The sequence below is a fragment of the Micromesistius poutassou genome (genome assembly GCF_964030765.1).
Source record: "Micromesistius poutassou genome assembly, chromosome: 18".
Lineage (NCBI taxonomy): Eukaryota > Metazoa > Chordata > Actinopteri > Gadiformes > Gadidae > Micromesistius > Micromesistius poutassou.
Genome location: NC_140288.1, coordinates 2776183 through 2790184, shown reverse-complemented (window position 1 = coordinate 2790184; position 14002 = coordinate 2776183). Strand labels below are relative to the sequence as shown.

Here is a 14002-nt window from a genome sequence, read left to right as displayed (position 1 = left end):
GTGAATACAAACACTGTACAGTTGCATACTGTATTTATATCCTTTAAGGTTAGCTATGACATTCTTTCAGAATTGTCCTCTTTACAAACAGTTCAATTTGTACTGTACAACACACAACATGTCAAAAAAGCAAAGCGGAAGAGAGTGAAGTTGAATGAAACAAGACAAATTATTTAAAACAGCCTTGATCAGACCACGTTTAAGACGATACAAAGCCGCATAGTCTCTGAAAAAGGCAATGGACATGATTGAACGGGTACAAATGTCTGCATATATCTTTAAAAAAAGGAAACAAAGAATGGGACATACCGCTGTTTTAACATCGGTTGGCCCACACCATCCACATTCCATGCTAGTTGATGATGAACATTTCACTTTGACAAACTTTGTTTCAAAAATTCTCAAGTTGATAAGAGTGCATCATTTCAAGGACATCAAATCGATGAGTTATTTTGGGATATAATTTTTGCTGAGTCAGAGACTAACGCTCGAAACCTTCAAGCTGGAAACATTGTTATGATGAATAGAAAATCAAGAGAACTTCGGAATTCCTAACTGTAAAATAACATTTAACTGGAGATAATACAACCGGAGATAATCTTGTTAATGTCTGAACACAAATCATTTCAACATTTGCATTTTAAGGCACTAATCCACACTCCCATTTATAACACTCTGGTTTAAAAAATCTAATGTTCCTATCAACCCTTGACTAACATTTAATTTGCTATCTCCATGTCAAGTCTAATTCCTTCTAGATTAAATTGTAGCTTCACCAAATTATGTATAAGATTTGGTATATTCAAATGATTTATGATTAGAGAAACTTATTGATTGTCATTTGTGAACCTTAATGTGTTTAACCATTTTATGGGAAATCTAACTTTTCAATGAAATCCATATATAAATTGCTATGTAATTTGCGGAAAAAACAGCAACCTGATATTTGTATATTTCAAAGTGCATTAGACTACAGGCCTATCCAATTTTTGTTTTCGAAACAAATACTTCCTAAAATCAATTAAGAAGCAATTAATTCCACAGTAATTTGAAAGGTGGAAATTGGAATTTAAAATTCTGTTATAATCTTTTGTTTTGACATTTTTAATGAAACTAATATTTCCCTAAATCATGGTTTGTAGCGTTCTCTTAAGCTATATCTTATTTGTACAGACATGTCACTTTAACACAGCCTAAAAAGCAGAGGGAAACAAAAAGTAAGTAAGGGATTAAAAAGTATTTGTTGGAATTTAGAGATAATGGGTTGAGCATTAACCTAGTGTGACTTAATTATTAAAAAAAATCGTAACGTTACTTTCCATCTTTTTGGAAGACCTATTCAAAGCCAACATTGTTAAAAAAAAATTAACACATCCTTAGTTTATATCAACATTCATCCTCTCACGGTCAAATTGTTAACCTTATCCATTTTCCTGTGGAGATTCTGTCATCAAATTTTAATTAAAGTTTAGTATTTTACCTATTGAATAAAAGGCTTGGACCCTCATCCAATACAGTGCTACAGTCTACATTCATCCATATTTACCACATTCTCGTCCAGCCTTGTTTTCTATGGCAGATCACATTTTTTTTTTTTTAAATAAAATAAAATACTGTAAACCTTTTTTGATACCTAGTGCAATTTTACCCTGTCCACCTTGTGCAGGGCAATTTTAAAGCTTCCCCGCATCAAAGACATGAACAACAACAAAACAAAAAAAGAATAGCTGGCCCATTCATTTTAAATGATGAGCCGTAAAAGCGTTAGCGTACAGTTCAAATTTACAGTGGGCACACATTTTTTTGCTTAGCAAATGAGAAAAGTCTTGTTAATATTTAACGTTTTCAGCAAAAAGCCATTTGACTTAACCTCAGCTGTATGACATTTAACTTCAAAGACAACAAATACGTGTATTTCCGACATTTTAACAACTATCGCTTAGATTTTCAAAAATGCTGGTGACTTAAATGAGTTACCACTTAATATTGGCGGACAATCAAATTGATGGTCTGAAGCTTTGACTATGGACCATATTCACCTAGTCCCCATGTGGTGCTAAACGCTAGCTCTGTTAGCGTTAAGGACCAAGGAGGAACGAAGATGGCCGCCAGGTGATTAAGGCCCATGGATCGAAGGAGGCGTTGCAACAGTGTTTCAATATCTCTGCTTATACCCAATAAGCATTGGCTGACGAGATTACATCCTTAAGTGTGGCACAAAGCGTGAAAAAACAAAAAATAGAAGTGACAAAAAAAAAAAAAAAAACACATTTCCAAGTCCTTATTCAACATTTCCTCTTAAAGAAACAGTAACCTACAAACGTGACCAATCTGCCAGTTGTACAATTCACAAGGGAGACGAAGGGAGGGCAATTTCAGTCGATTCTTTAGTACGGTCACATAAAAAAACTACCACAAACAAACAAAGTTCTCCCATATTTCAACTTTTCTTTTTAAGTGCAAATGCAAGAAGCCAGCAGAAATCGCTCTAATTAGTTTTCATTCAATAATTTACAAAAAACAAGAAAAAGAAAAGTTGGGGAGGAGGAGGAGGATGAAAGCAGGACTACAAAGTCTTAGTGTCTCTTGTCTCTTCAACCGCATCATCATCATCATCATCATCATCTTCGTTGTCACGGTGAACCACGCTCATCTCTGGCTTGGGCGCATCCTGTACCCTATTGCACTAGTGTTCACCACAACGTCGCGTAGTGTGCTTCCTCATCATCATCATCATCTTCATCCTCCTCATCATCACTCAAGCCCCCTCCTACCCCATTGTTCGGTGCCAATGTCAATCTACATGCTGATGGTCTGGGCTCGGGTCCGAGGCAAGATCTTTTTGTAAGACGCGGGGAAAGTCCCCGGTTCGTGTTTTTTTTTTTTTTTTTTATCTTGAGGGCAGCAGCTGGTCTGGATGTGGACGCGATCATTGTTGGTGCACCATTGTTTGCACTGTTGTTGGTGATGTTCTTGTTGTTCTTGTCGTCATGGTTGTTGTATTTTTTTACTTTATCATACGCTGAATTCATTCTCAGTATTATGACGCATGCAAGCTCTGTGTAAGTGCCTGTTGCCACTCAGGTGTTCATGACACTGTCCCTCGGGGCTTGTATATACCGTGTGTATATTAGGGAGAAGAAAATGGTGCTTAGACAGTTGCACTGCAAGGCTGTGTGTTTGTGGGGGTGTGTGTGTTTGTTTGCGTGTGAAGGAGAGCTCGAGAGACAGAGAGAAAGTGAGAGTGCCAGGGTTAGCGAGCGAGCAAGAGAGAGAGAGAGAGAGAGAGAGAGCGAGAGCGAGAGAGAGAGAGAGAGAGAGCAAGCGAGCGAGAGGGTAAGAGACGGAGGAACGGGGATAGAAGGAGGACGAGCAAGGGAGTGAGGCGCTGAGAGACAGGGTAAGAAAGACAAGAGAACGAGAAAGAGACATGGAGAGACAGTTGGGAAAGTGGGCATGTACATGTGCGTGTCCCTATCCTAGTAGACACAGGCATCACATTGACAATCTGATCTAACATGTCATGGGCGAATGGCCATGGACAAACGACCCCTTCATGCAGTACCCTTCTCTGGCGTGAATCGGGCATTGACAGCCCCCTTCTTCTTAAGCAACCAGTCTTCATACATCATAAAACAAATCACATGCTGCTATTTTAGGGCGCACATTAGACTCTTCTGTTCGTCTGGAAAGTCACTTTGATTTCCTGGTAATCAACCATACCCATCCGCAGAACCTAAAATGACTAATTGTTTAGACAGGCCATCCATGTGGTCTCAAAGAACACCCTTATCTGCTTAAATAGCCAAGCCCACCACAGAAAAACTCAAAAGTCAAACGTTTCAGCTTCAATGCTTTTGGAAGTATGCCCAAAATGACACATCTCACAGAGGTTATATAATCAATTAATTGTACATTCGAAGAAGGACGTTTGTTGAACGCTGGATTTCTTTTGAATGCCCGGGAATAATGGGTAACACTTTGTTCTGTTTGTTTCCATTCCGCCAAGGTTGCTTAGGCGGTTCTACAAATACTTGCATCCATATAAATACTCGTGGCTTTGCCTTTAGACAAATAATGACATGTCTCTGAATAGGTGTGGGTGTAGGTATGAAGAGTTTGTCAATGCCATGCCTGTATCTATTTGGCTTGTGTAAGTGTGTGTGTGTGTGTGTGCGCTTAAGAACCCATGTATGTGTGTGTGCATGCATGAGTAACAAAGTTCTGCATTGTTAGATCTACAAGCGTTTTTTCCTTGTGTGTTTGTGTGTGTGTGTTTGTGTGTTTGTGTGTGTGTGAGTTTGTGTGCGTGAGTTTGTGTGCTGATGAGTTCCCTCAGCGTGAAGCATATATAGCAACGTGATGAGAGATAGGGAGGGAGATATCGCAAGAGAAGAGATGGGGAGAAGAGAGCAGACAAGGAGGAGGAGGGGAGAGAACAGGAGGAGGGAGGGGAGGAGAAGATAGGGAGCAGAGAGAAGAGGAGAAGAGGAGGAGAGGAGAGAAGAGAAAGGAGGAGAGAGGGAGCTGAGAGGAGAAGAGGAAGGAGGAGAGGGCGAGGGAGAGAAGAGGAGAGAGAAGGAAGAGGCCTCCTATTGGGCGACATTCACTGTCCGTTCAACCTAAGGTCCTCCCCGAACTCTTCCCTTTCCTGTCCGGGGGGGGAGTCCCCCCCCTGCGCCCCCGGCGCCAGTGACACGTGATGATCCATGCCCTCCTCCAGCCCCGCCTCCCCTTCCTCCTCCTCCTCCAGCTCCTCCCCTGCTCCTCCTCCTCCTGCTCCTCCTCCTCCTCCTCCTCCGCTTCCATTCTCCACCTCGTCGTCCGCCTCCATGGGCCCGGGCCCGGCGGGGCTGCCCTCGCCCAGCAGCGGCTGAGTCCTGAGCGGCTCCTTGCGGTCGGGGAACAGCCTCTGCTCCATGCCCTTGTAGTCTCCCTCGAAGGGGAGGCCGACGGAGGCCGCGGTGGCGGAAGGCGCCGGGGGAGGGGCCCCCCCCAGCCCCACCAGGCCCAGGCCCACCACGGCCCCCATGCCGCCCAGGCCGGCGCGGTACACCTCCATGCCGTCGGGCAGCATGGACTTGATCTTGGGCAGCCAGCGCTTGCGGACGCGCCGCGCATTGGTGCACATGTCCGCCGCGATCACGTTCATCTCGCTCTCCTTGAAGTTGGGGTTGAAGTTCTGGCAGTACACTGGATGGGGTCGGGGGTGGGGGGGGGGAGAGAGAGAGAGAGAGAGAGAGAGAGAGATTAACAACGCTAATGAGTTACACTTTGCAGTCAATGTTTATCGTCCTAGATTTTCTTGTTTCGTTTATTTTTGTTTCAGTGCTAATGTACGTTTCTTAGGCAAATGAAACAAGATGAGACAGACAGACAGACAGAGACAGAGAGAGATAGACAGAGACAGAGAGAGACAGAGAGAGAGAGATAGACAGAGACAGAGAGAGAGAGAGAGTGAGAGACAGAGAGAGAACACAAGACAGACGTTTCTGGCTCCATACTCCAGTTACAACTTCATCATTTGAATAGTTGGATGATTAAAAAGTTTGATGTAACAATTTGACTCCTCCTAGCACAAAAGACCCTTTCAATACAAACAAGGCCTCATTTTGCCCTGCCTGAACATAATCCTTTTTGGTTCGGTATGCAACTACATACTTTTGTTCAAGCTAAAAAGATTACCGTCTGGTTATTTAAGGAAACTAAGTATTTTATGCTTTGAGGAAAATAGGATTTCACCGGATGTCCAGTGGAATGTTGTTCTCTTTTGAAGTTTGATTCCAGTCTTAAAATTAATGTTGTGAAACTTTTGACGTGTTGGATTGAAGCAGTGAAGAAAAAAATGCACAATATTTCCATTACAAACAAATTCACTGCTTCTCTCGAATACTCAAACAGTTTTTTTTACATTTCTATGTTTATCGTGTAGTATGCCTCAAGGCTGTGCAAAACCAAACTGAAATTGACAGCAAATGGTCTTTGTATAACTTCCAGTAGGATCCCGAGCACAGATATTACAACCATGAACTACTTGTCTGTCTACCCTTTGTTGTTGCTCTGTCAGTCTATCAGCCTAGGGATACACAGAAAACCCCCGACATGAATGCACGCGGTCATACCCAAATCTCTCTTGGTGGGCACAAATAACCCCAGGACCCCAATTCTGATAATGAAACAGCAAGACGCCCTCGAGACATTCCACCCCCTGATGAGATTAACCATACCCATTTACGGACAGGATAATCAATGCGTCCCTAAGATGCAAACGCCCCCCACGTACAGATATAAAGTCGATGATCGAGATGGACTCTGCAAAAAAAGAAAAAAGGAAAAAGGAAATGCTTCACGCGTGTGGAAACACGCGTGAAGCATTTCTTTGAAAGCTATTTGAGACACTACAGTGCCTCTATACATCACACTGTGCATCCCGTTTGTCTCTTTAACTCTTGCCTACCCCTTCCAGTCATAGTGTGGGTCATGGTACAGTCCTGTGACCAGCATGTAGAATGTGGGTGGCCCCCACACTTCCCCTCTCTCACTCTCTCTATCAATTGATTGAACGCATGTTTATTGTTTCAGTGCTATTCTATGTGATTACACATCTTTTGTTGATTAATATACTTAGTGTTTTCCCTGTATTTACTTATTCCAGATTGGCGTTTGATTTGGTTAGCTGAGAACTTAATCAAAACAAAAATATTTGTTAATATAATGCCTGTTTTATAGCAGTTAAAGTTCAGTTGAGTTAGTAAGTAAGGAGACAATCCATTTTATATCAAATAATCTATTTTCCATATATCCAACATAGTTCAATGTTTGAGATTTATTCTTTATTATCTGGGTAATTCCAGAATGTGAGAATAGGCGTATAATAAGTCTTCTTTTCAAGACCCCACTCTTTTGAGATTGTCTTTTTCAAGAGTACCTCCGTTGCAAGGCCTTGTGTAAAAGTGCACAAATCTACGTTTTTTTTTACTGAAGACGTCTGCAGACAGAGTTTGTTAAAGTTCAGAAAGTCTGTCAAAGTTCAGACAGTTTTATGGTTTGGTTAATACATTTGTTAAAGTTCAGAAGTTTGGTGAAGGTGATACGGTTTGTTAAAGTGCATACTTGTGTTCAAGTTTAGAAAGTTAATTTGAGTTCGGAAAAGTTTGTTCAAGTTCAGAAAGTTATAAAAGCAAAACTCGGAGACGGCGGTTTCCCGGAGTGGTGGATTACACATTTAAGTGTGGCCAGGAGAAGACTGCAGCGCTTTTAGGGAGGCGACCACCTGCTGATCAACCCTACCAAAAGCTTCACCGGATGAACATGGCCCCTGCTGTGACTGGAGGGTTCTGAACCAACAACAACACCGGTCCAAATGTCTCCAGAGCGCACGACAAAACCTTCTCTCAGAGAGTCAGCGAGACAACAGGTATTCCTTGTCTCTCACGCGATTTTGATGCAAAATTTTCATTTTTAGAGTTGAATGAGGTTAGGGTTTAGTACGGCCGATGAAGTTAGGAGGGTTTCCCGTGTTTCGTTCTGTTTTTTTGTTTGTTTATGTACTCTCCATTATTTCTTCATGTTAATCATACCCCTTTGTTTTTATTAATAAATGTAATTTGTAATCAAAGGAGGAAGCAGTGCTTTTGATGACTGACTTGGACAAAGAACTTGGACTTCAGATAGACTCAATCGGCTATGTTATTTTTATGCATACATATATATATATCTTCATAGTATCATTTAATACTTAATATTGGTTATATTCTCCCTTGTGCCCCATTCGAGTAGCAAAACAAACAAAATAACATTAAGATCAGTTTAAGCACCTTAATCAAGACACCACCCACGTTCATATTGTACAGACTATCAGACTATCCGACTGAAAGGAACTTCAGAAATCACATCCTTTGTACAAATAAGAAAACTTTGCCAAAATTACAAATGTGTTTCTTCTTCCAAATCCATTGTTTCTCGGTGATAAATGATATAATGCTCCAATGCTAGAACGGCCATGCTATTGTAGAAGTTGTTGAGCGAACCCATTTCTGCACCAGGAGATACCATCTCGCCATTCCTTGGTATTTGTTTGTGTACGAAATCAAACAACGGGTGTACTTTCCTACGGCGAGGTGAACTTACGCTTGACGGCGTTGAGCACTCGGCTGTCCAGCGGTTTCCTACTGGGGTCACTGGTCGAGGAGCGGATGCCGGTACCACAGCTGTTGGCCAAGGTGTTTCTGTGGGATACAGAGTTGAACCATGGTGTTGAAAACAGAAGGCTCAAATAAAGCTAAATATACAGAGTTTAACCATGGTGTTCAAACAGAAGGCTCAAATAGAGTTATATTAGAGCGAGAGAGAGAGAGAGAGAGAGAGAGAGAGAGAGAGAGAGAGAGAGAGAGAGAGGGAGAGGGAGAGGGAGAGAGTAAAGTTAAAACACAAGAGGTAAACCACACCGAGTTAATGTCGATTAAAAATAGAGATTCAAATACGGAGTTAAAACACGTAAAATGTAAAATGTAGTCGAATAAACTTCCAATATACAGATCCGTCTCGTACAGAGATAAACACATACAGAGATAAAAGAGGTTCCCAATATAAAGAGCTCCACCATACAGAGTCTGAACACACAGAGTTAGAGACCCACTGCACCGAGTTAGTCATGATCCCAACAACACGATGATAAGGCACAGGGAAGGCAGACAGGTGTCAAAACCAAGCTCTCACCTATTATCTCAACTGCCAAAATACAAAACGACACATTCCATTATCGATAACGAACCCCTGGGTAGAAAAGTGTTGTCGCTAAGGTAGTCAACCACTCGCCGAACAGCACCGGGTTTGATTCCCGGTGTCCACATTCCGTGTTTAGGCATCCATGAGCAAAAAAAACTGGCCACACCCCGATCTGCTCATGAACGAACCTGTATCTGAAGTCACTGAACCTTCCCTCTGCATGAAAGCATCTGCCAGCCAAGTTATCAAATAGAACAAAGCGTGAAGTGTTCAGACCTATTATGTCGGAACACACATGAAAAAAAAACCTCCAGAAGAACAGCCGGTTCCCGGACGTTACCTGTCAAAGAAGGTGGCCAGCAGCCGCCGAAGCAGGACCTTGTGTTTGATCCCGGCGCACAGGTGACAGTTCATCAGCTGACCCCGTGTCATGAACACCTGGGTGCCTGGACAGGTGACGACAACAAACACCGTCTCAAATTAGAAGCGCTCCACTGGATGCAACTCCAGTGTTGCGTCCACGTGACACCGAAGACTATCGAATGAACGAAGACTGATCCACCGTCGCCGGAGGACTCTGTAGTCCCCGTCCCGGGGGAAAGCCCCCGGAGTGGGTTGGTCCGATGAAACAAAAGTTACAAGCAATGAATCAATGCTGTTTACTTTCATCGACACGGTTATTGATTTATTTTTTTATCGAGTTAGGCAGATGACATTAAAACATTCTTCAGCAGATTGTTTTAGCGTCGTCTAGGAAACATCTGGTGCATTTGGCTGCTGTAGTTAGCGTCGGATTTGCAGGGCATCGGTTTGGAACGGTGAAAAGGCAGGAGGGTCCCGTTGTTTAAAAATAATGCACACCCGTGGCATAATTATTTATAATGCACGCGAGATCTCCCCGTTCTGTTTCCTAACGACTCCTGCCACGAGTACTTTGTGCAAGTGTGTACTGGTTGTTTATTCAACCGCACGCATCAGACCCGAGTTGCGAGAACAATGCTGCACATACGAAGCAGATTAGCCATTAGGAACATTCCAACACTTAATGAATTCATATGCATTTTAATGAACGCACTCCTCTCTGCATAGTTTCAAACCGTAATGCAAAACATTCTCTGTTTGTGTTTGTGTGTATTGTACAGCGGCATGTGCTGTACATACAAATGCATACATATATACACACAACTATACATGTATATTTGTATGCATGAAAAATGTATGCAGGGTCAAATGTTGTCTTTCTACCCGCCAAAGTGGAATAATCTAATCGATGATCGATTATAGTTTTAATAAGTATCCCTGAATCATTTTTTTACCTGCTGAATGGTCATCTTGGACCCTAATGCATGTATGCATGTATGTATGTATGATTGCATGCATGAATATATGCATATATGTGTGTATGTATGCATGTATGCATGTATGCATGCATGTATGCATGTATGCATGTATGTATGCATGTATGTATGCATGCATGCATGTATGTATGTATGTATGCATGTATGCATGCATGCATGTATGTATGTATGCATGTATGCATGCATGCGTGTACTGTATGTGTGGACCCTACCAGCGACCAGCTCCAGCTTCTCCCCGGGATCCCCTTCGGTGTAGAGCTTGGGGTGGCAGCGGTAGCCGATCTGGCTGATGAGGCTGGCGGGCAGGGCCACCAGGTCCCTCCGGATCAGGACACAGTTACGGCTTTCCAGGGACAGAGGGACCCCCGAAATCTCCGCCTTGTCCTGGACTGATGGGGGAAACAGAAACAGACAATAAAATAGATCAATTCTAATTATCGTTATTATAATGAACCCGCAAATGACAACGTACACAATGTGCACAAGAGGAGCCGACACGTCAGCCCGGGAGAAAGAGAAAGAACTTACTAGAATTGAATGGAGTTCATAGAATAGAATTAGCATGTACAATGAAACATGGTGACTCAGCGGTTATGGGATACGGCCAGGATTCATGCAACACAATGTTGGGACATGGGCATGTTAATTTGCAATAGTGCTATTTATTTGCCATTGAGAGTTTTACCGCTTTAATTGGGCTGTTTGCACACCCTTACTTTTGAATCTAATACTGTGAGGACATATCCTTGCCACCTCTGGTTCGACACCTTCGGATAAATCGATACCTAAACTGCTGAAAAAAAGAGGCTTAAAAATTAATCTGAAGGAAGGAGGCATCGCACTCATTATCTGGCCCTTAACCATCACATTAGTGGGGTATAGGGGTGTGCATTCGCTGATATAGCCACACACACACACACACACACACACGCACGTGCGCATGCACACACACATACACGCACGCACACACACACACACACACACACGCACACGCACACAAGCACAGACACGCACACACATACTCAAATATCCGACAATGTCACCCTGGGGTGTTCTAACTGATTGCAGATAGAAAGGCTTTCATAAATAACTGAAATCCAAGACTTTAACAAACCTGTCGTTGCCTCAGGCAGCACAATTTCAAAGTTGATTTTGCACGCGCGTGTCTCGCATTGTGTTGGAGGGTACTACGGCCGGCGTGAGAGAGGGACACAGATAGAGCACGTGCGCACATAAAAGCATTACACACGCACCCGCGTGTCCGTGGCAAAGAGTGGCGACGGCGAAAATCGGCTGCGTATCAATTCGGATGCGCGGATTCGTCGCGCAGATTCCTACCGTGGGACCGCCAAAGAGGAGACGCGCACACACACACGCACGCACACGCGCGGCGTGGGGACCCCCCCCCCCCCCCCCGTCACACTCACGTCCGTAGGGGTTGGCGGCGCGCGCGTACATCTGGCTGTAGGCCTCCTCCGAGATGGCCTCGTAGGGCTCCTCCTCAAACTCCTCGTCCTCGTTCTGGTAGGACGTGGGGCTGTCGGTGGTGGGCAGGCTGGACGCGCCCGGACTGGACCTCTCTGCTCCTCCTGCTCCTCCTCCTGCTCCACCACCGCCACCTCCACCACTGCCGCCACCTCCTCCTCCTGCAGCTGCACCACCGGGGAGGTGGTACGGCGGCAGCCCGGGGAACACGGTGGTCCCGCCCACCGTGGTGTAGAACAGCGAGTTGGCGCGCGCCAGGCGGCTCAGCTCGGCCGCCGACGCCGCCGCCGCCGCCGCCGCCGCCGACGAGGACGAGGACGAGTTCTTGCCCGGCGTCCCGGCGGCCGGCGTGACGCTCAGCGACGCTTGCTCCGCCCCTTCCTGCTTGATCTTGCGCTGCTGCAGGAGGGAGGCCGGCCAGCCGTGGACGCCCAGGAGAGCGGCGGCCGCTAAGCTGTTGGCGTTGTTCCCGTTGTTGTTGCTGCCGCCGCCGCCGCCGCCGCCGTGGTGCTGCTGCTGCTGCTGCTGTGGTGGTGGTGGTGGTGGTGCGGGTTGTGGTGGTGGTGGTGGTTGTTGGGGCTCTGGGGCTCGGAGCCCGTCTCCTCCAGGGGCCCCGTCGTCTGCGAGTCGCAGTGGGGCGAGTTGGCCTTGAACAGCAGGTCCATGCCGCGCTCCACGATGTGCTGGATCTGGAGGTAGCCGGCGGTGTACATGACCACCAGCTGCTCGCTGGCCGCCATGGTGAGCCTGCCCGTGTAGCAGAAGGACAGGATCTGCTCGAAGCAGGCGGGGGTGACGGAGGAGGGCAGCTCGAACTGGCTCTTGGACGAGCTGCTGAAGAGGTCCCGGAAGTACAGGCTGCTGGCCGCCAGCACCGCCCGGTGGGCTTTGAAGGCCTGGCCTGGGAGAGACGGGGAGAGAGAGAGGAGGAGGACAGCGATGCTCACGACGGCCGCTTCAGAAAAATCCGTCCCATGTTAATACATTTCGTTTAATGCTTTAATCATGAATCGTCAATGATTCATTGACCATTCAACTAGCGTAAATGTTATAATCCATGTCTTATACACCCCCCCGCGTTAGGACTATGTTTACCCTAATAAAATAACACTTGAAGAATAAGATTAAATGCGTCATGTAAGCAATATCAACATCCCACTGGGTGGCCAGACAAACTTCCCACTCGTCTTCTTACTTCCCCTTCCCCCAGGCGAGCGACTGACCTTTGACCAGGATGGACACATCGCAGTAATGTCCCAGAATCCTTTGCTCGTTCAGGGAGCCCAACACCGTGGCCCCAAAGTTCGGAATCTCCACGTGGAGAAGCTGGGACATGATGGGCGGGGTGGGGGGGGGGGGGGGGTGTGTGTGTGTGTGTGTGCGCGCGCGCCGCTGCTCCACTTCAGACCTTTACACCGCAGAAACTGCCGGCACGGGAGACATCTTCCGCCGCCAAGCAGGTACCAGGGAGAAGGAGAGGGAAAAAAAAACGGTGAGTTTCTTTTGAGGAGAGAGAGAGAGAGAGAGAGAGAGAGAGAGAGAGAGAGAGAGAGAGAGGCGACAAAAGCAAAGGTACAAACACAACGCACCACAACGTGTGAAGGATGAACAGAAAAGTTGAAGTCAGAGAGAGGTGCGAAAAGGGAAGATTGAGAGGAAAAATCGAAATAGAGTTGAGGTGCGAGAATGAACAGAGTTTAGGGAGAAGTGAGAGGTTTGTGAAAAAGACATGCAGAAAGAGACAAGAGAGAGATACAGAGAAGAGAGAGAGAGAGAGAGAGGGAGAGAATAGAGGGAGGGGGGGGAGGGGGGTGGGGGGGAAGGCGAAAGGAGGAGTCAATGCACAAAAAAGGATTAGTTGTGCCAACTGTAAATAAGAGAGTTCTGAAGTAACTTATGTTGTTTAAACATGTTTTGAATTCCAAGAACTCTGTGTGGCCGACTGCGTGTTCACCAGCGCTGTAACCTTTGTGTGAACGCGCCCCAACTACACTGAAACCATACACTGGATGTATAAAACGGGAACAAGGGCGCCACAGTGGAGCAGGGAGCACGGGGTTTTCAAACAGTCTAATCAATTCCTCGCCGAACAGACCCCGAGTGAAACGGGCTTTGACGTATATATCCATTCGTTTCTCTGGAGCCTCTTCAGTCACCGCCCCGCCCTCCGCGCGCACGCACACACACGCGCACACACGCACACACACACACGCACACACGCACGCACACACACACGTACACACACACACAGCACACTGACACATATATATACACAGAAAAAATACACATACTAGTTTCATTATTGAGCAATGCCGCAGTTCCAGGAACACAAACAGATGAAAAAAGAAACGACTGTTTCCCTCAACTTCGGTCTCTAGTTCGTGTACTTCAAAAAACACACACAGACACTTCGTCATATATATGCAAAAATG

General features: G+C 45.6%; 1 protein-coding gene across 1 annotated transcript in view; it reads right to left on the bottom strand.

Annotated features, from left to right (window-relative positions):
• Window positions 1–18: 18 nt before the first annotated feature.
• The window catches only part of nacc2 (NACC family member 2), a 28715-nt gene continuing 14731 nt past the window's right edge, over window positions 19–14002 (bottom strand). Inside the window, 7 exon segments of the mRNA XM_084482909.1 lie at window positions 19–5193; window positions 8131–8228; window positions 9068–9173; window positions 10298–10474; window positions 11513–12101; window positions 12104–12471; window positions 12794–13013. Coding sequence (XP_084339035.1) covers window positions 4607–5193; window positions 8131–8228; window positions 9068–9173; window positions 10298–10474; window positions 11513–12101; window positions 12104–12471; window positions 12794–12905 — 2037 coding nt within the window. The 5' untranslated portion in view covers window positions 12906–13013 and the 3' untranslated portion in view covers window positions 19–4606.